Source organism: Athene noctua, chromosome 2 (assembly GCF_965140245.1).
Source record: "Athene noctua chromosome 2, bAthNoc1.hap1.1, whole genome shotgun sequence".
Classification (NCBI taxonomy): Eukaryota; Metazoa; Chordata; class Aves; order Strigiformes; family Strigidae; genus Athene; species Athene noctua.
The window spans coordinates 13,681,231-13,706,809 of NC_134038.1; the positions used below are offsets into that span (position 1 = coordinate 13,681,231).

Below are 25,579 nucleotides of genomic sequence, written 5' to 3' on the forward strand. Positions count from 1 at the left end.
TTTTTTTGGTTACAGTTGTACCTGGTTAGAGTTAGCACTGCAACAGTCTGACCCAGGCTCCTGTTCAGCAGAAATGCTAGTAGGAGCCCGTGGGATGGACTCCCAGTAAATTGGGGAAAAGCAATTGAAAAGGCAATTTAAATAGTCTTGGGTTGGAATAAGAGAATTTAACATGGTAAAACAGGATCACTTGCCTCATGAAAGCTATGCCAGCTATGAAAATAAGCACAAAATGCAGATGCTTTGGTTTTAATCTCATTTGCACTGCCAAGTAAGGTATGCTTGAGTGGTTTCTTAAGTCTTGTAGTTATGCTGTGCCTCAGGTCTATAGTTAGAGGGCTGCACCCCCAGACAGTGGGGTCTCTGGAAACATGGGACAGTCTACAAGATCACCAGAACCTTTTAAACAAGGGGATGAAAAAGCTGTTGTTAAAGACACATTTCTTACTCAAACTTTTGTGAAAATATTAAATTCTACTTATTTTAATAGACTAGATCCTTTAAGGGGAATACTTGATCTTTTTAGGAGTTAGTGAGGTCTGTCTATAATTCTTCCCATTTTCATGTGATTGCTGCTAACACCTCCCTTTAAGAGTGCTTGGGGATAAATGGAGAGGCAACCTGAAGCATGACTGAAGTCCTGCCTTGGTCAGTAATAACAAGTCACCCTGTATAATTCCTTGAAGTGCTCTCACTGTCTGTCTTGGAGCCTAATAAAGAGGTAGAGTTTGAGCAAAAAGCATTTTGAAAACTACTTACACAACAAATATTATGACTCAGCTTTGCCCAAACTTTCCCTGATCCTCAGTTTTGCTTTACAACCAGTGTGGAGTGAACCCAAGTCAATCATGTAGGGGGTTGCTTTATTTTTGACAAAGCCTGAGCTGCTCCTGTCATCCAAATTGCAGAAACTGGGAGAGCTGTTTTCTAAAAGGCTCTATAAATAACTTGTGTGGATTCAAAGGCCTTCCCTAAGCTGGAAAGACACCAGATCACCCCTTGCCATTCTTTGTGTGTAGTATACTGTGCTTTTTAGTAGGAAACAAACTGATGTCTTTTTAATATGTTTTCCTTGGATCATTTTGATCCTGGTCAGAACAGGCCTTGAATGCAGGAGGCAGCACCCGTAGGTTCTGCAGCCAAGGTGGCAGGTCCAGCCCAGCCCTTCTCAGGAGTGCTGCTGCTTTCAAGTGACTGTTGAAAGCGGGCGGTGGGACAGGAAAGATCCCACTCCCAGCTTCACAGGATAAATAACCAACCAACCAACCCTGTGAGGTTTGTGTGTACAGACAGAGAAACGCAGTCAGTGCAGGAAATGCAAGTTTCTCCTCTCCATGGAACGCCATGATTTTTTACTTACTTTAACAGAGCATTGAGTTAAGCTTATTCTTACAGCTATATATTTTTATTTATGAAGTACATTAGAAATGATGTCTCTGTGGGTAATCTCTGACGGGCACAGTGTGTGTGATAAACTGGCAGCAACAGCCTAGAAGCTGCCTCGCTCCCTGCCTGCACCCCAGAGCTGGGCTGGGGTGAGTTGCAGTTTTGTTTTCTCTTGCTTCTCCTCCACAGGCAGAACTTGCACTTCTGTGAGGGGTTTAGCTCACATTACAGGCCAGAAAACTCTTTCTCTCTTTCTCCCACTCTGGTGTGGCAGCCCAGCCTGTGGGAAGAATGTCAGTGAAGGCTACGCACCCATGGCAATTGCCAGGTTTAACCTAGGGCCAACGTCCAGCCCAATCATAATCCATCTTAAACTGATGAAAGTCCTGTTGGGTCTGGTCATGACTGAACAAGCGTTTAAATGCTTTGGTAGGCTGGGACCCAATGCACCGTGGCCTTGCCTTCCTAACGCAAGGTGCCTCTTGGTACCACAGCAATCACTTTTCCCCTTGGGGTTTGGGGCACCATCCTCAGCTGGGCCTGGGGGACATTTTGTCTATTGGTTTCCCACCAGAATCTGACCACGGTTTTCATCATGGGTTATCTCTTAAATTACTTTCTCCCGGTCTTTTTATAGCTCTGCCGCTGAAGTGGAATTTATTCTTTCTTTTTTGGATATAGCTGGAGGTGTAAATCCAGACAAATATAACTCCTGAAGGGGAATCAACCTGTCCATGCCACAGCTCAGCAGCGCCTGTGTTGCTGCTGGTGTATATAAAGCAACCAGGAGCCTTTTTAAACCTCTGAAACTGAAGTCACTTTATTTGTGTTTTTTCCTTGCTTATAGACAATTAAATGGTTCTCCTTTTAAAAAGCTGGCTCCTGGTGGTAGGTAGAAACCTATAATCTTTCTCTTACCACACACTTTTATATTTAAAGCCTCTATTTTTAACCCAATGGTGGGATTCAGGGTTAATGCTCGTTAGATCTGTGTCTAGACAGTTGTGAAAAACAGGAAATGAATTACATTATAGTACCAAAGGAGAATTTAACCTTTTCTCTCCTCACTAACACATGTGACTGGGGAAAATATGTTACAGCAGAGTATTTTGGAAAGTTTAAGGAAGTAGAAAAATGAGAAGAAAAAAAAATAAGATGGGTTTCCACAAGGCCTCGTGGGAATTATTTCGCAGAAAATAATGAGCCAGACTCTGCCCCCAGCTACACCCAGGCAGTAATTTGTTTCCTCTAGTCCCTGCAGAAAAATTGCATTTTATTATTCCCTGCTTATGCTGAACATTCAGAATAAAAAAGTAGTCGTTAGCCAGTTTCACACACGTGCATGCACATGTGTGGTAGCTGCAAGAGAGACGCCACCACCCACCACCCATCCTCCGGCATATGGAGCCAGGCAGTGGGTTTGTAACACCCCTGGGTGTAACAGCACCTTACACCCCTTCTCCTCAGGCTGCCTAAGGCCTCAGGGTCTGTCTTTTTTTTTTTTTTTCTTTTTAAATATTTATGAAGTTATTTATTCTTTATTTGAATTAAAGACTGCAAAAATGCAAAATTCCCTCACATGGCCCTTCAGGAAAATAAGAGCCTGAAGGCTCACTGACCCAGGGCAGCAGCACAGTGATCCCATTTTGCCAACACGTAGGGTAAGACCCAAGTTTTAAAAGACTGTTGCAATGACCCCAGAGCAGGAATTTATCCTGAACTAATGTGGGCAGCTGGTCTTCTTGGAAACAGCTGGAAAAAGAAGACCTGGGTGCTCTTTACCCACTTATCCCTCCCCACCCCCTGCAAAATGACTGCTGTTTGGATGCGAACCACACCACAATCAAAAGCAGTACTGCAAGCATCTTCAATACTGCTTCTGAGCTTTTTCCTCAGACCCCTAATGTGCCCCCACCCAAGGGCGTATTTTCAAGCCTTTCCCAACTCTGCCCCAGGGTCTTGGGACGAGCCAGTGGTGGGGAGCCTCAGGAGGCTGCAGAGGCACCAGGCAAGTGCGCTGCTCCGCTGCAAAACCACTGTCCTCCCACCTATGGCTGCATCTTCCTCTGCCCAGGCCTGCATCTCCCTGAGGGTGCTGTGGGCCCTCATACCCAATGCCGCTCGCATCCGCCGGAGACAGCCCTTGCCCAGCTGGGCACTATCACAAGGACCCTGTTTATCTCGTGTGCAACTTGTCTCCCTTGTCTGCAAACGCTTTGCTGGAGCCAAATGTTTACGCTCGCCGCACATGCTGTCAGCTGGCCTGAAAAATTAATATCCCCATGGCAGAGCAACAAATCCTTCCCAAAGATCCTCCATTCCACTCAGCCTGGGCTCTGCCAGCCCTGCCCTCCTGGGACCCCGCTGGCTTCGGAGGCTGCTGGGGTCATGGAGGAAAGGGATTAGGTCCTCCCCAGGTTTATTTGCTTCAGTTTTATCATGGTTGCTTTTAATTTTGAAGGCACATGATATGAAGTGTACAAATCACTGGAATAACACTGAAGTTAATTTTATGGTATCTTTAGCACCATCCAAAAAGAAATAAAAACAACAAACAACCGACTCCCCCCTCAATGGAGCAATCTAAATAAAGGGTTTTAAGCAATACAATATTTGCCTGTATAGTTATCGATGTTTCCACTGCCAGTTTGTCTTCCTAAAGGAGCCAAGCTTTAGCACAGTTTATATCAGAAAAAAAAAAAAAAAAGAGTATCTTTAAATATCTGCAAGGGTATATGGATGGGATGAAGGGGACGATGGGAACTGAAATCACTAGGAGAGCAGTAATGTTGACCTAAGAGCCACAGAAAAGAAAGCGCCTTGATTTATCCAGATTTACTTGCCTGTGCTCATGCCAGTGAGGGAAGGAGCGGAGCAGGAGCCCTCGCAGCCTTTACACCCGGCCAGGTACCAGCAGCCGAGGTGCTGGTCCTCCTCAGAACAGCCAACTGCTAATGGGAGCAGTGAGAATATAATTCAACGCTGCTCATTGCTAATACCAAGGTGAGTTTAGTAAGCACGGGCGGCGATACCCACCGCAAAACATGCTGCTGTGGAAGAGGTCTATATACATATACATGGAGAGGCACACAGACATGCACGTGCAGACATACACACACACAATTAATGAAAGCTGTCTTTCAGAAACCTTGCTCTCTAGTGTAAGGAAGGTCAATAATTTTGTCAGCAGCAGCTTTGCTTGAAGGAAAACTTTAGGACACAGCTCATCCTGTGGTGAGGAAGGAATGTTTCTGCATTAATCACGAACCCCTTTTGTTTTTTTCATGAATATATTCTGCCTGATGTAAGTATAGCCTGCTTGGCAGTCTGATGCAGGCAGAAATGGTGTTTTATTTACGGAGGAGGTAGAAATCCAAATAGAAAAGGATACCGATATTCCAAGGGTCCTCATTTTGATCCCTCTCCATGAGTATACATGTTACCCCAGAGGTCTCTTGGAACTGGAAACTGATGGAGGAACCCCAAAACTCCTCTTGCTGGCCAGAATGGTAGTACCCTCTCAGGTATCTCAGGAAGTCACTTTTACCTCCAGCCCATCCTCAGGTTACCAGATGAACTGCATCAGCTGGGATCTTGCATCCCACTTAATATTTAATCAACCTTTGCCCTCATTTTCTCAAGTTGGCAGTGAAACCCTAACTAGCCTGTGTGCCACAGTACAGCAGTATTTTATTACAGAAAGCTCGAAACAAAGCTTCCACTTGCTAATCCAGCTGTGTTAATGGCTGTACCACTGGAGCTCCATAGATCATTCTCCAAATGGCATTAAGCAGCAGCAGCAAGAAGTAGTTATAATGCTATTTGGGAGCAGGCTCTACTGCACTATGCAGGCAGGGCAGAGGACCTCACTGCAAATACAACAATGCCACCTCAGATGAGACCAAGTGACGGTAAAGATGGCAATGCCTCTTTTGGACCCCACGTGTGTGCTTTTGTCACGTGTCAGGCCTCAGATGTCCTCAACACTGGGCAAGATCCATGTGTGGGTTTTTTACCAGGATCTCCACCAGCTAAGCCTGGGCATTTGTTCATTGAATAAGCACAAATAATCCCCATTTCTGAGGATTTCTGTAAACCCAGCAAGCATCCTGAGTGGGGTGGTAATGTCCTGCCACCTACACCACCTGCACTGCCCCTGCAGGGAGCCAGCAGAAGGGACACCATGGTCCCCAGCAAGGACTGGGGATCTGGGGCCTGTGCAGCCAGGGCTGGGCTGAGCCATTCCACAGCCGTGGATTTCACAGTGGTTTAAAGGAGTGAAGCCACAGAGAACATCAGCAGAAAGGTTTCTTTCACTTGGGCTCTGCAGCCGTTGGGGAGGGCGACTGCTTTGCCCCTGCTCACGCAGCAGCTCGGAGGCTGGGGCTCTGCCTCCATGCACGGTGTGAGCTTGGAGAGGCTGGCGAGCAGGAGCTGCTGGGACTGTGTGTGCGTCTTATCTGCTGGGAAAGAAGCCCCTAATTTGGCCTTTCAGATCTCAAAAACACCCAACCTGGTTTTTTTGTTTAATAATTATCAAATAAGTTAAATGAGACCGTGGATTAAGGAAACAATCTTCTTAGTAAAACACCTCTGACAAATATGGCAGGTAGGGCACTGCAAATCCCCTCCAAATCCCTTCTTCCCAACCTCCCACTAGGAGCAAGGTGGGGGGGGGGGGGGGGGGGGGGGGCGCCGTCCCTGTGCCTTCCAGCCAGGAGAGAGGCTGGACCCCCGCAGCCATTCCCTGGTTATTTTGCATCTTAGGACCCAGCTCGTTGGGCTCTGTTTACTTTGAAGCAACTCCATGGAATGATGCATTTGAAAACAACTGGCCAGACACATACCTTAGCATATTAAAAGGTATTTTTAGTACGTCTGGCAGAGCAGATCAAACTCTGCTTTCAGCTGTACTAAAAGACAACTCTATGGACTTTGCTGGCAGCGCTGCATATTCATACCGAGGTAGCAGCTGGTAGAAGCTACTTGACTAAATAGTTGCATTTACTTCACGCAAGACAAAAACACAAGTGCAGATAAATGCTGGTAGGATTACTGACTTACAGTGGGCTGTATTTTCTTCCTAGGAGCATGACTTTGCCAGATAAAAGTTTGAATTGCTGAAGAAACAGAGTCACGTAGCAAGGAAAAAATACTCTGAATGTCGCCTCCTCGATTTGTGATGACTTTGTTTTTACACTGGTATAAATATAACTGTGACCATATCATACAGCAAAGTGCTCTGTGGTGAGTACAGTATAAATAGCCAAACTGATTACACTGGCTATAAACAAGGACTGGAAACCCTTGCTTCACCCCATCAGTTAGAAACGGTGGAAGGGAGCTTTACAGCTAAATGGTTAAAAGAGCCGCAGCAGAACATTTTCTCGGGATGGCTCCAAGCATGGAGCTGGTGTGCTGCCATTTGAGCAGCCAAGCTGAGACGGTGGGAAGCACGCCGCCACAATTGCATACTAAAAAGAAGGGAAGGCTGAGATAACTACCATCTTCTTACTGTGTAGGCTGTTTAAAAAAAATAACATATAATGATTCCTGCCTTATTGCAGTGTTTGAGTTCCAGATATAGCCTTGCATGGGAAGGCCGGTATGACACTGAACCAGGCCAAATGAGCGTTTCCTGCTTTTAAGTAATATAATGTCAGGAATCCAGCTTGTCAGAAACACCCTGCTCATCTCCCTCTGCACCAGCGCCAGACACTCAAAATGAGCTTCAGGTGAATAATGCCACTTCCTTGGACCTTGTGAGTGACAGTTCACAGCTTGGGTCCTTTGAACGCTTATTTTTATCGCTATAAAATGAAGCTCGGTACGCCTCATGCCTAGGAACTGGCTTAGCTCACTCAGAAACTTACGGACTTGCCAGAGGCCTTAGATAACTAAGTAAGATTTGTTTTAGCTGCCCTCAGTATCCAAGGTATTTCCTACTGTAAGTATAAGGAAACATTGAGGATGCTTAAGCAACTATATTTGTTTATCTTAGGTCAAACTGGAGAGATTTTCCAGAACCACTACTGCAGCTGCACCTAACTTGCTGAAAGGCTGCATTTGTATGGATTGCTTTGCTTCTGACTCCATGATCACAAACGAAAACCTTCACCAAGAGCCGAGCTCCACGGGGAAGGCTGCATGCAGCTGCTGAGCAAACCTGAGCAGATGCCTCCAGACACTCACTCTCCGGGTATGCTTCATTAACCTTAGCCTCAACTGGGCCAACTCCTGCATAAGGAGGAAGCCAGAAGGGAGAAGAAAATCACCAGTATTCCCTCCCTCAAATTTTGAGTAGGTAATTACCTGAAGAGAGACAGATGTCCAGACAGGTTTCACCTCAAGAGGAGATGAGATTCTCCAAGCCTGCGAATCCAAACTGTCATAGAAGGGCAACCCCGACAAACCCTAAGCCACCTGCTCAGCCAGGTGATGTGTGAAGTGATGCTTTGCTGGTCCTCTCCTCTGGCAGTGTGGCTCGTGCCAGTTGCAGGGGACAGCCGTCACTTGAGTCATGGATGGTGTCTCATAATAGTTTTGCAAGGCACCCGGTGGGAGGTAACTGCGACTACTGCAGGGACAGGGCAGGATTTTCACACCTCCTGCCTATTCCCTACAGCTTTCTCAGGTCATTCAGTCCACAACCCATGTTTTATGAAAAGGTGGAGGAAAAAACTACAGCACCATAAAACAAAAAAATTTGGCCCAAAGTTATTCTAACAAAAGATAAGTGGACCTCAGAGATGGCCATTTTACAGTAGGTGTTTGGAGAGCAACAGTGCTTCAGTGCATGCACGAGGCTCTGGCTGGACAATGAGGGGTTGAGGAGCAGAGGTCATGCAGGTCAAAATGTCTCGACCTGGGCTCTCATCCTGGAATCCGATTCATACAAATACACCCTGGTGCCTCTCTGCAGTTTATTTAACAGCACAGATCAAATTGCAATGTGCTGGGTGCCTAAATTTAGCCCCTGAAATCCATATATTGATAAAGTAATTAGTCTGATAATCTAAGGTGTCACACACCCATTTTGGATCCCAGAAAAACTGGTAGGTGCTTTGATGATGCTCACATATAGTCCTTGATGTGCAGAAAGGACATGCACTGACATTAGAGAGTCACACATAACTCGTTAGCTGCAACCTTGCAAGATACAAATCACCTCTGCACTGCTGTCAGAATCTTTTTTTTAACTGTAACAGCTACTGGCAGGGCCCAGTGTGCAGGATAGCGCCTATGGCTGTGTCCCAACCTGCAAGTCCACCGAATGCTGACTGCTCTCTCTGCTGGCCAACTGAGAAACGGTATTTTCTCAAGACCTGGTCATTTATGTTTGCAGAAATGAGCTGACCGAGCAAATACATGCCACAAATGTGGCTCTTTTTTTTTCTAAAGTCCCAAGGAGGCGACTAAAAGAGGTTAGCTATTAAGTAAACTGTACTGCTAACTAAAAAGTAGCAGCAAAGAGGAGAAAAAGGCAGGAGAAACTTGGGTGTCCTACCTCGTGTTGCAGCTTACTGCATCAACAGCCTGATGGAGGTGAGAACTACCCGTGATATAGAACATCCTGCCATTATGAGTATTAAGGCTATCAGGGTCTTACCCTAACGTGTCTAGAAGTAAAAGTGTTGGAAAACTTCCAGTGACCAGCAGAATACAGAAGCTGGGAGACCATGGAATTGTAACTGATCTGAGAGCAGGGGGGCTTTCTCCTCACTTTGTTCAGTGCCCGACTCAAGGGTGACCTAGTCCAAAAAGCCACCGCACAATATATTATTGCATACTGTAGTAATAACTAGACAATAGAAAGACTTCACTGTGGGAAAGAACAAGGTAAAGAAGGCTAAAACAGAATGGAAAGCACTAAGATAATTGTAGTAAAAGTGAATAAGCAGCGCATCTTTGTGTGGACACATCAGGACATCATCGGGACACGGGGAAGATTAAAAGTCTCAAGTGCTATCGACAGCTACAGGTGAGCACATGCTGATCCTGCAGTGCCAGTGCACCCAGCAAAGCAGCTCTGCAGTAATGGCAAAGCTTTCATTTTTTTCATATCTCATAGTAGCACGAGCGCAGCTCCCCTGCATAAAGGAATGAGGCTCTCCCTAGAGCACCACTTTGGGTGGCTCTACTGGCCAGCCTGGAGCTGTACCTGAGGACCACCAAGCCATGCTCTGCCATATGGTACACCCCATACATATGTATGTTCATGGTAGAAAGTCGCTTGAATCTTAGCTGTTTAAAAACATCAATGATCATAGAGCTGATAATTTGTGGTGTCTGGCAGTGAAGCTGCCTCCTCACCATCAGCTTTACAATGGCAGTTCTTTGCTTGTACTTCTGACATACGCTGCTTCTGCAGGCATGCAGCAAAGTGGATCACAACAAACTTCGGTTTTCTGCCTGTGACTGATTGTGGTGCTCAATGGTAAACTGTGCTGGCGCGGACACATCATGTGTCAGGTCTGGGTCACAGCAGAAAAGTTAAACACAGCAAGTTCTCCCAAAACAGTCAGGATGTTAATTGGAGAAAGAAAGGAGTAAAGGGGGGAGGGAATTCACTTAGTCCATCTGATGGGACACCAAGGCTATCAGCATTAGAAAAAGGGCTGGCTGGTCTCTGCTAATTATAGTGAAGCAAGTAGGTCCTCTTTGTATTTGGAGCCCTAAATGACAACTTGGTGTATTCTTGAATTCTGTCTTCCTGACAGTACACCTTCTGAAATGGTGATGAAATGCCATGAAGCTTGAAGGGCAACGAGACAGCACCACAATATCAACACCCTCAGCACTGAAAGAAGTAATTCTCTGGCTTTTACCTATCCCTCTGGAATGACAACTTTTTACAAGAGCTACAAAAAGATTATCAATTATAGAAAAGCTCTCATCACACACACAGAGCCTGCTACATGTAAAATTAAACATCTGTCCAGAATGATTAGAGAGAAAAAGGACTGTCTTCACATTGATTTTTTTTTAAACTCTTATATTCTGAATAACCGTTGTGACTGTTCTCCTTCATAACAGCCTTGATCCTGAAACTAGACTAAACCAGGCAAATTCCTGTGTCTGAGCCTCACTAAAGGGAGTGTGTCATGGATTTCAGTCACTGGAAACTAACTGAGGATGGCAGCTCAGTATTCAAATCAAATGACATACTCAAGTAGGGAGGGATGAGAACCTAATGTTCTGCAACAACTTAAAGGGTCTGTTAACCAACACATAGGGAGGGATGAGAACCTAATGTTCTGCAACAACTTAAAGGGTCTGTTAACCAACACACAGGATGTGGCTCAGTCACTTGAAGGATAAAAAGTGCTTAACATAACCCATTCAGTTAAACCATTGATCTTCAGATTCTCAGTTCTGCTATTGTCTAACCTGGGCAGTGCATGCAATGCCCTGGGTTAACATCTATATAGGGCTGAGCAAACAAATTTCTGCTGCTGTGTGCATTCACAACCAGTATTGACGTCACTCAAAACCAGTAACGTCTTCACTCATTCAAAGCATGCCTGCCACATCAGCGTCATGCAGAAAGAGCTGCCATTTCATCCATCATCAGTCCTTTCATGGAGGTGTATCTAGTCAAACCCAGAGCTGCTCCCTCACAAGAGAGCTCCGAGCACCAGTTTGTCAGGAATCCCCAGTTCCATCATCTCCATCTCTTCTAGGGAAGTTGGTTCAGAGACAGAAACTACAGATCAACTCTCCCACTCTGCAGATGAGTGCCCTGACAAGTGGCCTCCTATCCGTAGTCCATGCTGGCACCCAAGGAATCCATGTGGTAGCAAGCTATCTGCACAGCCAAGCAGCTGTGCTGCATCTGGCAACAGAAAGTGTAAGTTTCTACATTCAGCAAGCCCTTACAACACAGAAAAAGAGATGAAGTGAATCAATCCCAGTCCTTCAATGGTCTGTCTCTGCTGTTAACATGCTGAGTAAATTCTCTGGAACTGATGCAATAGAATAAGTGTATAATAATACACCTATATAACAGTAATATACATATAAGTATCTTTGAAGTTTTTATTTTTCTTATATACTTATATACTTACAAATAAAATGATCCCCAAGACTGAAATCTATCACAAATGTTTATTGTAGTCTCAATCCCTATAGGTTTCCAAGGCCTGACTGGATAAAGCCCTGAGCTGCCTGGTCTGACCTGATTTGAACAGGAGATTGGCCTAGAGACCACCTGGCCCTTCTAACCCGAATTATTCTACTAGTCTGTGATTTTATGATATGTAAGTATGTAAAGTAGACCAGGTACAAAAGCAGAGAAATAAATACCCCATTTTAGCCTGTTTCTGTAATCCCATGTTTAAGATGCTCTCAAAGAGGTGGGAGACTGCTCCAAACCTCCAATCAAAACAATGGCTTTCCCGGGTTCCCCTGCAAGGACGCAGAGCTTGATATCACCTCAAAGGAAATTCAGCAGCAAGTGACCCTGTATGGGGCAGACTTTCTCATTCCCTTCCCCCCAACCATATGTTCCTGCAGATTTCCTTATGGCAGCAAGAGCAGCTGGCTGACCTCATGGCAAGCCAGTTCAAGTAGCTAAGAGCAGGAAAAAAACCAAACCACCTTATTTCTTTCTGTCGGTTTAGCTTCCTACCCTGGATTACCATGGGACCAGACAATGCCAAGTGCAAGCACATAGGGGCAGGTAAGAATGCGCAGCCAGCATAAAAAGGAAACGCAACTGCATCTTCCAGCAACCATCAGCACAGGAACAGTTTAACTAAAATGGCAGGCATTTAATTCTCTCCTTTTACAGCACAGAAACCTAGATACTTACCTGGTTTTACACAGTGCTTGGGAGTTTAAGATTGTACTGCCAAAACTCTGTTCCCTTTGTGGGTCTGGCCTTTAGGCTTCTGCTAAATAAGCCTAATTGATAAAGCTAGTGACTAAACTGAGATGCACCATCTGTTTATGTCAGTGACAGAAGTCATAACGTAAAGAAAATATACTCACTTCTGAAGTATCTCACTTCTAAAACATGGCGACATTTAACAGTTTGATGCATGTATTTATGTAGTTTTTATGCATGTATTCTTCCAAAAGTTTTTCTTACAACATGTAAATGCCCTTTTCAATTTGGGCACAGTAGATGGAAAAATAATATGCTTACGGTGGGAAGTTTGCCTTTGATTTGACATATTAAAAAACAAGTTCAATCTTACATAATCAAAATAAAAGTTTTTATTTAGTTCATGATATTTCTGATTGGGTATTCTATTTGCCCAAATACTTATTCCATGTAAAGAAATGTAAACCATACAGTATAAGAGCAGCAGAACAAAACACACCCACTCAAAACAGAAGCAGGGAGAACTTCTTTGTTCACTTCACTGTTCTTCCAAAGAATAGCTGTAATCACTGTCTGCCAAAGCGATGCACAAAGTCCGGGAGAAGGAACACTGAGCCCCATCCCACTTTGGGATTCATACTGATGAAATCATCCAAATTCATCTTGGAGTCTAAAAAAGGACCAGGAAAGGGAAATGTTTAAATTTCTGATGCAGCTTCTATAGCACAGGTATACATCTATCACAAAAATGCCTGAAAACCCCTCTTCGATAGTTCGGTTCAAAACAACAAAGAGTTCATAGCGCACTTGCAGAGTAGCAGTCCAGCAAGATTCTGCAAATTGTACAGTGCCACAAAAACATGTATTTCCAGTCTCTGAAATGTTGCTTTTGCCCCTGATACCTCTCTCTGACCATGGCAATAATCACATTACCAGATCACTAAACATCCTTAGTCATTAGAAACTAGTATGTTGTATTGGGTCTGGCTGAACTGGAATCGGTTTTCCCCTCATTCCCCTCACGGTGCTGTGGTTTATGCTGGGAGCTGCAGGGTGTTGATAGCACCCTGGTGTTGTGGCTGCTGCTGAGCAGTGCTTACACAGCACCAAGGCTCTTTCTGATATTTTCCCCAGTGGGACGGGGTGGGCAAGATCTTGGGAGGGGACACAGCCAGGACAGCTGACCCAAACCGACCAAAGGGATATTCCATACCATATGACGTCTGCTCAGTATAAAGCTGGGAGAAAGGAGGAAGGGGGTGGGGTCACCCTTGGTCCTCCGAGGCAACTACTACGCGTATTGGAGCCCTGCTTCCTGAGAAGGCCCGACATCGCCTCTTCATGGGAAGTAGAGAATAAATCTGTTTGCTTTTGCTTCCGCGCGCGGACTTTTGCTTTGCTTTGCTTATATTAAAACTGCTTTTGTTTCACCCACAAGGGTTAGTTTATCTTCTTTCCCCTCTTTACCCTGTTGAGAAAACAAAGGGAAGGGGGGGGGAAGTGATAGAGCGACTTGGTGGATACCTGGCATTTAGCCAGAGTCAAACCATCACATATGTATAAGAAAGAGTAAGATTTTTCCCTGCAACAGCAGCCTAGAAGGGTTGAGTAGTGTCAGGAGAACGGGAGTGCAAACAACCAGCAAAGGGAACTGCAATGCAACAGGTGCTTGTAGTCTCCCTATATCCATACAAATCCAATTACTCAAAAGCAGGGGAGATACTATTCCCCCATTAAGTTCTGAACCAAAGTCAGCTGAGTCAGGTTTTCCACTGACTACAGAGGAATGGGATCAGAGCAGCAGTCAGAATTGGAAGTTACTTAACGTCTCTAAGAAGCAATTAGCCCCTCAGCAAATCTACAATTTGTTACTCCCCAGGCAACAGTATTTGCTCTATATTTGTGTTATCTCCAGCCCTGAACTTTGTCCTTGCTGTACACCAGCCCACCGCAAGGCCAGAATATGCAAACAAGAGAAAGCATCTGGCATAACCCATCCCAGAGCCTAGAGGGATGCTCAGGCAAAGAAGGGCATAAACATAGGCTGGGCGCAAACTCTTTTTTTCTTCCTTTTCTTTTTTTCTCCTGAACCACTGAATAAAGTCAGAAGGGGAAAAGGTTAATTGCCATAGTTTCAGGAAAAAAAGTAAGCATGACTGGCTCTTTGCCAGGAATTTGATCTGCTCTGACCCTCTCAGGAGAGGTAGAAATCATTCTGTCCCATTCACGGATCCCAGAGAGCTCAGTGCAAATTGCTGGTGTGCAGTTTTGGGTTTAGGTGCCTTGTACATCCTTTTTCTAGAGCTGGCCTGGTACAAGCTTTGCTGGCTCAGAACCATGCTGATCAGAGGTTTCCCATTCCTCAACCTATTCAGCTGTGACTACAAACATCCGTGGGTTTGTTGTTTTATGTTCTCACTGATGATCTGCGCAAATAATCTTTTAAAATGCCCATTAAAAGAAAACTGGAAGAGAATGAGTTGAAAGAACAGAGTGGGAAAGCCATTGGATTTACTGTTATAGCTTTCCTGCTATATTTAAGTATTTATTTTAACATGGATGATTCATGTGCACATTTAAGGATTAAGAACCAAACAAGAGTAGGCTCTAATGAATGGATTAGAAAATCCATAGGATGGAATTTGCTTCAGCTGCAAAAAGCTTGTGTAATTAGGCTTACCATTATGGACAGCGTAAGCGAGGAATGGAAGATAATGCTTGGGAATCCCAGACCCAGGAGTCCCAGCCATAATCCAGTCCCTGAAGCCCTCTATTTGCACCACATCTACACTATGGCACAGCTTTGTGATTTGCCTAATCCCAGCTCTCACCACGTCCGAGGTCTGGCCCCTAACTCTTTTCTTGTTAACCTATTTGGGCTCTGCACGTTTGAAAATCCTTACGTTCAGCCAAGCGTCTTCCTGCTGCTGAAGTGAGTCTAGCAGAACAGAGCCAATTTCTGCCTGACTATGAGGGGATTTTAAAATAGCACAAGTCCAAATTGCTGTTGTAGCTCAAGAACAATTAGTAGCAGATAACAGCTCTTGCTTGCTGGTAGACTGGTAGGTCTGTTTTCCAATTCCCAACTTGTCTTTTCCTCCCTGATGCTTTTATTTTAAAATTGATGCGATTCTTTATATAGTTTAAGATTTGAAAGATAACTAATCCCCTGCTTTATATGCACTGAGCATAGCAGGACAATAATTTCATAAAACTGTTCTATGAATGGTGAAGAAGCACAAAGGGGATTGTTCCAGTAGAGTTGAAAACACAGCCGCTGTTGTTAGCAACTTGGAAGTTGCTGTCACAATGTCTGTAGGAAGTGAAATACTATCTTAAATTCAGAAAGGCTATAGCACAGCATAACACAGTCCATCGGAGAAGTTTAAACAATTTTTCATTTCATTAACAAAGCAAACAGGAACATTCCTGTGAAGAGCAGATGGTCTAAGAGCCGGTCAGTAGATGGCACTGAAGCAGTACAAGAGCTATCCATAGGAAAAAAAATAGTGAGACCTCTCCTGTTTCATTCAATTCAGGAGAAAATAGTCTCTCCATGCCACTCTTCTTACTCATATGCTGTATCTAGATGTCATGCCTGTTATATTAGACCTTGCAGTTTTAGGAAACAGCTCTGCAAAAATGCATAAGAACACCACAAAGTCCTCTTCCTGAACCAGATGAGGAGTAACAAACAGCAGAATTTACCAGAGACACCTCTGGATGTTACAGCTGACAAACCAAAAGGATTTCTCCACAAAAGCAAGGAGGAGCATGCTTTATATAACATTTATACAAAGTCCAGAGGAGCAGAATAAATTCTTTTTTTTTTTAAAAAAAAGACTTAATTTATACTTGCAGTCCTCCTCATGCTGTGACTATTATACTAGCTTGCATTTGTGCATGCTCAGAGGTGATCTTCCTCTCTGACCAAACCCACTTTGTTACATGACACCTAGCTGGCACATTTTCGGATTCTTGAATAATTTTATCTTTTTAATCAAGTCTGACCCTTTTGCCCTGAGCAGGGACGAAATAAAAGGCCATACACAATCAGATGGCACTGTTAGCCATGATACTTGTGGCTTCTGCCAACAGTAGTTAGAAAGCAATACTTCAGCCAAGCCTTAGCTTGGCTCACAGACCTTGGACTAACTGCATAATGACAGCTGCCGAAGGGCTGCTGGAGGTGAGCGAGTCAGAAGCAAAGCCTCCAAGATCAGCTCTGCTGCTGCCTAACCTTGGGGGCACCTAAAATACTTAGAAAGTTGGGCTCTTCAGAGACTTGCGTAGGTGTTTACAGTTCTTTTCAGATCCCCCTCCCTTGCCTGAGGAGAGAGAGAAGTGTTTTTGCAGGCTGTTACCACACTCAGCTAGAGGGTGCTGTCCCCTCAGCAGAGACACAACGGACTGCACAAACCAACCTGGTCCATCTCGGTGTAAAACAAAAGCGGGTCACCTTATATTATCTTTCACAGAAAGCACTGTAATTTCAATAAGCCGCTCACAGAATTTAAATACTTCTAACCTTAGATGTACTTTTACTGGTTCTATCCCAACTTGATTCTTTGCTTCCATAAAAGGTCACGAAGTAAGGACGTAACTCGAGACTGGAGTTTTATTCTCAAATGAGAAGAGCAGAAGGTTCCCATGAAATGCATATGAACTACTTGTATCTGTATCAGTGCTCCTTTTTTTGCTTTCACTAGGATCCTACCACCCTCAGGAGATACAGAAAGAAACTGAAGACATCCGCCTGGCCTCTATCTTAGTAACTCTGCTGTTACACAGATGTGTCCTACACAGTACCTCCAGAATGTCTTAGCTGTCCTACTCATGCTCTTCCAAACAAAAAAAACAAACAAACAAGCAAACCCCATCATTTACAACTACCAAGGATATTAATAATACTAAGAACAAAAAGCCTTTACAAATCAACCCTGACAGTGTGCTACCAAACACCCAGGGAGAACTGAAATTCAAACCAATGCTTTTCAGTGTTAAGAGTTGATACTAACAGTTGTGTATAACCCATAAGACCATCTGTTCTGAGTAATTTTGAAAGGCACTGTGCAAGCTGTATTTTACCCAGGCTTGCAGTAAGGAGGGCTGATCTCATCAGGACTCAAACTAAGCAGAATCAGACCTCATTAATTTGTGGAGAGAAGACTTAAAATAAAACTCCAGCATGGGCCTGCCAACACTAGAATGATGAATTTATGTCCCAAATCGTATCTTCTTAATTTTTATTATTTGAACAAAACACTACACTTGCTCCTGTTTTCTTTCAACAGGAGGCCACTAGCAACCAGATGGGATCAAGGGAATCTGCTGCAGCTCAGGTATGCTTATTCCAGCAGAGCTGCTTTGAGGATAGGGCTGGGTCGGAAAGCACCATGCACCCAGTTAAGTTAGCCAGCTTCTCCTGGCACACACAGCAGCAGAGCAGAACAGAGGCCAGAGCAACACCAGTAAGAAACACAGAGGCCTAGCTCTGGGAAACAGCTAGAGCTGAGCCAGTTGCAAAATGAGCCACTAAACATGTGAGTTCTGATGAGATATTGAGGAGTTTGAGTGGGTTTTTAGTTGGTTGGTAATGGGGTTGTTTGGGTTTTTTTAAAAATAATGCTAAGGTATTTAAAAAAAAAAGTCACCTAGTTGCAGTTTCAACTTTTTAAAGCATGTACAGGAATTTATGACTCAAGATAAGCTTGTTTTAGAAGGTTTATTTTGCAACCCCATGAGCAGCAGAAGCACAGTTTAAGAATGATCCTTTTGAGTTAGTGGTAAGAAAAAAACAATGCTTAATTGGCTACTGATAGAGATTCCTCGATTCATTTCCAAAAGGAATGTCAGGGTCATTAAACATTTCCTGGTTTACTTCATAAAAAAGAATCACTGGTCCCAGTATCCTGTCCTAGCTCCACACTAAGTAATTACATTTTCCTACCAATAATCCTATTTAGCTCACATCTGACTTAGATACTACAGAATTTCCTCTTCCAAAGTGCTACATTCAGGCTTAACAGATGCTCTGCTCTGGAGAGGCAATATTTTAGTACCAAGAGGAAACATTTTTGTCTTTTTAAGTTTACTTAAAGCTTAAAACCAAGTGGGATATGGAAAGCAGCATATATAAATGTACCTAACATGCTTTAACGCATAGTAAATTGTATCAACACAATAGTAGTGGAATGCTGATTACCTTTAAATACCATGAGTTCATGGGCACATGTCTTTTTAACAGCACAATGCTCATATGTTAAAAGAGATTGATACATTTTTATTGTATTTTTTCAGTCTTCAAACACTGTTTAACATCAAACATGACACACAGAAAACAACTAATATATAAGCCTTGTACGCGTTTGTAATCATCTTCTCAAGAGCTTAGGAATTTGGCTACTCTATATGACAGCAAAAAAAAAAAAAAAAAAAAATAATAATAATACTCTGATCTAATTATGCTTCACAAATAAATTGATACTAAAACAATATGTGGTCAATTCTGTCAGCCATTAAATTGCAGTTACCTCTAACATGAAATATGAAAACAATTTAATCTTACACAAACACAAGTTATCACAGAAAGCAGAGTACTGTCTCTAAGTTAAATGGCAGGGAGAAAACAGTTATCTGCAATGGAATTTGGCATGGATGTGAACATTAATAACCCAGGCTCTTTCATGATAACAAAAGGTCTGCCACCCAGCTCTCCAAGTTTAAAATAAGGCACTTTTCTGCCTGATAAAACTGTGCTGAGGGATTATTTTACCAGTTCCTAAAGGAAGAGAATTACCACTTCCATCTGTTGGCAGCAATGCTTTCTACACCTGTATGTTGCCCTGCAGGACACATGCTCATCTATGGAACCACATCGCTGAAGCATAGGACTTAGATTCAGCTAAAAGCCACAGCACATGATTACTCTGCAACAGTTACACCCAGACTCCTCACTGACTTACAGCACTGTGCACATTGAAGCATTGTTACACAATATCTCAAATGAATACACTGTAGACAAAAAATGAAGCTGGAGAAACTGGTACTGACTGAAAGACAACTTGAACTAGACATCCTAGCTCTGATACAGTCTATGTGTCTTCTGACCCAGATCTTGAAGCTACCTCATGAAGGACCTTCCACCTCCAGTGGGTGCAGAGTAACCAGCTTCTTTCACCTGCAACATTCAGGCAATTGACCAGAAGACCAGAGCACATCAACACAGAGCTGGAATACCAGATCCAGTTTAGAGTGCCTCAGTGCAAAAACAAACAAAAAAAAAGGCAAAAACACCAAAAAACCAAAACACTGACATCCTGAAGTGAGCCCAGAAGAGGAACATCAAGTTGTTTGGGGCAGAAGTACCTGATATTCAAGAAGAAGCTGAGGCAACTGGGCCTGTTCAGTCTTAAACAGAGAAGATGAAGGGGAGCCCTTACTGCTGTCTACATCTACCTGACCAGAGGACACAGAGAGGATGGAGCCAGAGCCTTCTTGGAGGAGCCTGGCAATGGGACAAGAAGCAAAAAAAGCAAGTTGGAACACAGGAAATCCTGATTACATACTAGGATTTTTATTTATTTTTTTTTTACTGTGACAATGATCAAATAATAGAACAGATTGCCCAGAAATGTGGTGGAATCTCCAGCCCTGGAGGTGTTCAAGACTAGACTGGACAGAGCGCTAAGAAATCCTTGTTTCGAGCACGTTTTGGACTGGATGATCTTTCACTATCTACCAACATCAGAGACAAAATATGGAAGTTGGGTTGAGACCATGTGGCTGCTGCTTGTCACAGAAGTAAAGCTCAACCAAGCAAGATGGATAAGAGGAGAGTTACAGGGTTTGCTACTGTTAAGTCATTCACTACAGTTAAAGGTACATGTACACACCTGCAACTGTCATTCTGTAACTTACTACCCACAAGAAATGTTTTGTAGTCTTCTGATCTGAGCAGAATTTTTTCAGCTTCTTGGTCTGGCCTGATCTATATTCCTCACACTGTCATTAGCTCTCAATTATCACAACAATAAGGTTTCCACAGGCAAAAACATCCTCAGCACCTAGGAGACTCAGGAGACTCCAGCTAACAGCGAGCTGTGAACTGCAGTTTGGGCATTCTCCACTTGCTACACTACACTGGTATAAAACCTTACTGGAGATAAGGACCAAGACACGGGTGCTTCATAACCTGCATAGGTGCTTCGGTTTAAGGGGCTTCATAACCTGGATTCTCTAGAAAACACCTACAGCTTCACAGTGAAGACTACATCCATGCTCCTGCCCACATTCATAATTCATTTCTACTCCAGTGTGAAACACCAGGCTTCCCTGGAAGCCAGAGCATAGACTGAGAATTAACTTCCCAGAAGCTTAAAACCACAATAAATGGGGACCTAAACACAAAACATGTTTCCTTGACCCTGTCTTCTCTAACATAAATACATAGCAGTACTGCATTATTAAAAAAGCAACAAAACCAAACATGCATAGCAATAACATGAAAACTCTTTCAAAGCAAAATTTCACCACACTTTCCTCCATCTGGGAAGAAAATGAGAAAACAAACACACACATGGCAAATGTTAGCCAGCTTGCCAAGCACACCAGAATAAGCTGAAATGCGGTGTGATAAGAATGGTTTCAGCAGCTCTACAAAATAGAAGAGATGCCAAGTCTCTACTTCTCTGCTTGGCCCAGAGGCTGTTATCTAGACGATCACTTAAAGAGGCTTAAGGCTTGGGGGGGAAATTTGCTGACTTGCCAGTTTGCCTTAAAGTGTCCTCAGGTCCATTCATCTCGTAGGAAAACCTCAAACATCTCGTGCAGGCAAACGCAGCACACTGAGCAGAGCCTGAAAACTGCCTCCTGTCAAAATAACCGGCTCTGGCAGGATGGGACCTGACAACTAAAGTGTGGCATAATCAGTGTTTTAGAAATTCACTTTGTGACCGTAACCAAATTATTTGACCTCTTTGCTTCAGTTCGGTGCTGCAACGAGAGAACAGTATTACTTAACTAATTCTCCACTCAGTTTATGAAGATGAGTAATTGACGTTTGATAATGGTAAATGCCAGGAGGCATGCTAGACTTTACATGTTCAGAAAAGGAAGTGCCAAATGCTTTATAGCCCTATTTTTTTTTTTTCCAGATGAAATAAGAAACTAGCTGGATGTGGATGTACTTCCAGACACATGTTATGGAAGCATATTTATTTCTTGTGTGTGTCTTGGACTACGTCATTCAACACTATAAGCAGGAAAAAGGAGCTCTGGCAGCTTACCTGCAGTTTCAATGCAAGGGTATGAAGGAGGAGGTTTCTGCCATTTCCCATTTGCATCTTTCATATGAGATCTGTCTGAAGCAAATGTCTTCAAGTACAAATCTGCTCGAATCATTCTGATTTTCCTAAATAGTAATGCAAAATTGTATCAAAAGATGCATGTATACAATACTGCATTAGTCACCTGGAACAAGAACTCGTCCCATCAAGAAGCATTAATTTCATTAAATACATAAATCAGCAATATCGTGCCAAGCAGTTAACTGGTTAACAAGAAACTGCAGTAGGAAAGAAAAAGGCTTTTCACGAGACTAAGGTAAAGAGCTTTAGAAAAACAACAGACAGTGCATTTATTTTACTGGAGTTCAGCAAAAATGTGTCAATATGCATCCACAAAGAGAACTTTAACTTTGATTTCATTGAATAACATTCACGGTCTTTATATGTTGTCACCTGTGAAATTCCGGATGAAGGCTGTCATCCAACCTAAAGGCCTCCACACTGTATACATCAAAAGGACACGGAAACGGCAACACTGTGTCAAGATCATAAATGAAGTTCTGCTCCCCGCTGGAAACATGAAGTAGAATAACATGGTAGTCCTGGAAAGAAGGGTAATTGCCATTAACAACTGTTAATGAGATACTGGCCATGAGAGTGAAAAAAAATACTTCCTAAAAGCAGAAGCTACAAATCCTTTATTTAAATACTGCTTTCCGCCCTTCAAGTATTAAGCCTGTAACATTCCTGGCACCAGGAGAGAGATTTCCTAATGCCTGTCTCGTCCATTGTGCCTTTCAAGAAACCTTGATATTCTCTCCCTTCCTTTCCAGCCTCCTTTGATTTAAGCCTCAACAGCTAAACTAAAGTGTATGCTACTCCTAAGGAAACAGCAAATCTCTTTCACATCCCACACCAAAAGGCAAAAGTTGAGTGGGGTAAGCATTTTTGGCTTAGACCCAGTCCTAAATAAAAGCTCCCAACAACATATGATGGTAGCTTAACGTTAAAATTACCTAGTGATCTCTTCTAACAAGAGATGTTGTACCTGTTGCAGTTACAGGATCTGTGAATTTAAGTGCCAAGTGTCTAGCTGGCAGAAGCGGCTGAAAAAAATGCATGTCACTGAGAAAGGAGCAAACTACTCAGATCAAGAGGACCATAAGACTAAGATGAATTCCTGCAGCAGCTCTTGAAGCAGGGAAGAAAAATGCCTATGGGTACTATATCACACTTTTTCAAGGTAACTATTTTGTCTTGACACTTGGCTTATGAGGTGCAGTTTTATTCCTTAACTTGCAAGAAACACAGGTGTAGTGGAGGTTTGGAGACACTGTGGTTACTTATGTTAGGTGTTGGGTACTTACACTGCTGTTTTCCAAAATTAAATTAAAGGTAGCTGTTAACAGTTTACTAAACCTTACATTAAATCCACTCCCAAAAAGATTCTGAAGCACCAGCTTTTGACACTTTCAATATTAAATAAATCCAAAAAAGGGACTGGCATGGAAAAGCTCTTGGGCAAGCTATTTTGACAGACCAAATGCATATACAACTGTTTGCCACAATATTTAGAAGAATCTGTTACAGAGTATAAGAAAAATTACACTACAAGCTTTACATAACCTACGATCCACAAAACCAAAGTTAAAACACCTTTCAATTTATTAATTTTCATGAGAAATCCATATTCTGTGGTGGCCTTTCCTGACTCTCCTATTCCTTTTTAGATAATTTTCATAACACTTGGATTTCTTTTTAAATTAAACCTTTTATGTACTAGAAAAATACCGATATTTTGGGAGAAAATGAATGATTCAGCCATCGCAGAGCTTCAGGAGTTTGCAGTTTATTTTGATGAATTTCAGAAACAGAAATTGCCACAAGAAATAGCTTTTTTCCGTGCCAGGTAACTGAAAGAACTCTGTAATGATACATACTTGAAAGGAATTCTGTAGTGGCAATTACTCAGTTACATTAATTGATCAAATGACACTCCAAAGCCACCATTTATGGGTCAGTTTAATTGCTGACACTGAATACACACATTGGTTATATTTTTCTATCCTCAGTCAGGCCTACATGGATATTTTCACCCATCTACTTCTTATAAATACAGACATCTATTTCAAATTCTACAAACCTGGTAGCTCCAACACTATTCAGATGATAATTTCCACAAATGTGTTACGTACTCTTGCCAACATTAAGGTTTGTCACCTGTACATTTTACTGTCTCGCTGTTAATTTACTACAAAAGGCAAGAAGGAGCACCAGATAGAGGCTCTTTATAAATCTGTTGTAAAAGAATAAAAAATATTAATACAAAACTATGGAATGGTTGAGGTTGGAAAGGACCTCTAGTCTTTTCCTGCTCAAGCAGGGACATCTAGAGCCAGCTGACTGGGACCACCTCCTTTTGAATATCTCCAAGGATGGAGATTCCACAACCTCTCTGGGCAATGTGCTCCATCACCCTCACAGTAAAAAAATGTTTCTCTATGTTCAGATGGAACATAAACATAACAGTTTGTTACAGTGAAGGTGGGTGACACTGCCCATGTCTGATCCTGCAACTACCCAACTCCAGAAGGATGCACTTGAAATTACTGAGAGCGAAGAGAAGGCCTTACCCAGACAACAGGCTCATCTCCATGTCCCGATCTCTGCTTCCAGAGTGGAATCTGAAAGTTGAAAGTGAATGGATCTGAAGCAAATAAAACCTTTCAGATTAATACAGATTAATTCCAGGTTAATTGGTCGGTTCTTTGTAAACCTACCCGCTTCCTCACTCTACCTGTGCTACAGTCAGAAAATTTTCTCTAGTTTCTAACTTTCAGGAGCATGAAGTTGAAGATACCATTCTGGACTGCACAATATAATCATCCTCCTAAACTGACAGATTACAGGGAACAACTACACCCACAGCTCATAGTGACATCATGCCTCTTCCCACGGTCCCGAGTGCATCAGATAACTAAACAATCTCACTGGTGTGGCGTGTGTGCCTCTGAGCCAACAGGGCTTTGAACCACATTGCACTTACAGGTCGGGCTACAGCCTAAAGGCCTGGGAGCACATCTTGCCTATGTTGAGCTGTGGTCAAAATGCCTGGGACCACGTCTTGCTTATGCTGGGCTGCGGTCTAGGCCTGGGACCACAACTCACCTACACCGGGCTGTGGTCTAAAGGCCTGAATCTCTCCATAGCCGCATTCAGATCACATGTCACTGACTTACCATCCTCCTGTCATTGGATATGAAAACAGCATAGAATTCTTCTAAAGGGTATTGATCCTGACTCCTGATGTAGTCACAAAGTTTCCAAACATTTTCTTCACTGTAAGACACAATAATTGATTATATTTTTCCCTCCCAACTCCACTTCTAGTGAACAGCAGCGAGCCGAGAGGCGATGCTTGCTCCAAAGTCGCCCGATGTAAACTCCCCCTGTGGCCGAAGGCTCTCCAAGGTCACACACCTGTTTAGGAGAAGCCTCCAGCCGAGGCCCAGCGCCTCCCGGGGGGGGTGGGGGGTGGTAACCCGCCTCCCGGTCCCGGTCCCGGTCCCCTGGCGGCCCTTACCAGTAGCAGCTAGTGTAGGCGCAGGCGGGGCGGGGCGGCACCGCCGGTTCGTAGGCGGCCGCCGGCCGCGCCATGGCCGGCCTCGGCGCGGGGGTGAGGGCGGTGCGGGAAGTGTCGGGCGCGGCGGCAGCCACCGGCTACGCCTTCCCCGAGGAAACGCGGCGAGGCGGCGGGACCGCCATTCCGGCTCGCCTCAGGCGCTTCCCGGGCCCCGCCGGAGCGGCGGCCAGGGGTGCGGGGAGCGCGGCGCCTCCGCCCCGGGACTCCCTCGGGCGGGACGCGGAGGGACGCGGCGGCGCCGCGCCGAGCGCCACCAGAGCGAGCGGCCGAGCGCGGCCCTTGAGGCGGCCGCCCCGCCCCCTGCCGGCGGGCCGCGGCGGGGGGCGGGCCCAGCGCGCGCCGCCGAGCCAATCCCGCGCTGGCGAAGCGACGCGCTTGAACTTTGACGCGCCAAACTCTGGCTGCTCGCGGCGCGGCGCGTGTCCTTCCGCCGCC

The 25,579-nt window shown here is 44.0% G+C and overlaps 1 protein-coding gene across 1 annotated transcript; it reads right to left on the reverse strand.

Moving 5' to 3' along the window:
* Window positions 1–12,588: 12,588 nt before the first annotated feature.
* Window positions 12,589–25,433, reverse strand: NTAQ1 (N-terminal glutamine amidase 1). Its single transcript, XM_074898473.1, has 6 exons — window positions 25,085–25,433; window positions 24,741–24,840; window positions 24,135–24,185; window positions 21,955–22,103; window positions 21,502–21,626; window positions 12,589–12,884 (listed from the first exon to the last, which is right to left on the reverse strand). Exons 1-6 carry the CDS (start codon window positions 25,156–25,158, stop codon window positions 12,781–12,783), a joined length of 603 nt encoding a protein of 200 aa, XP_074754574.1. The 5' UTR covers window positions 25,159–25,433; the 3' UTR covers window positions 12,589–12,780.
* Window positions 25,434–25,579: the final 146 nt, after the last annotated feature.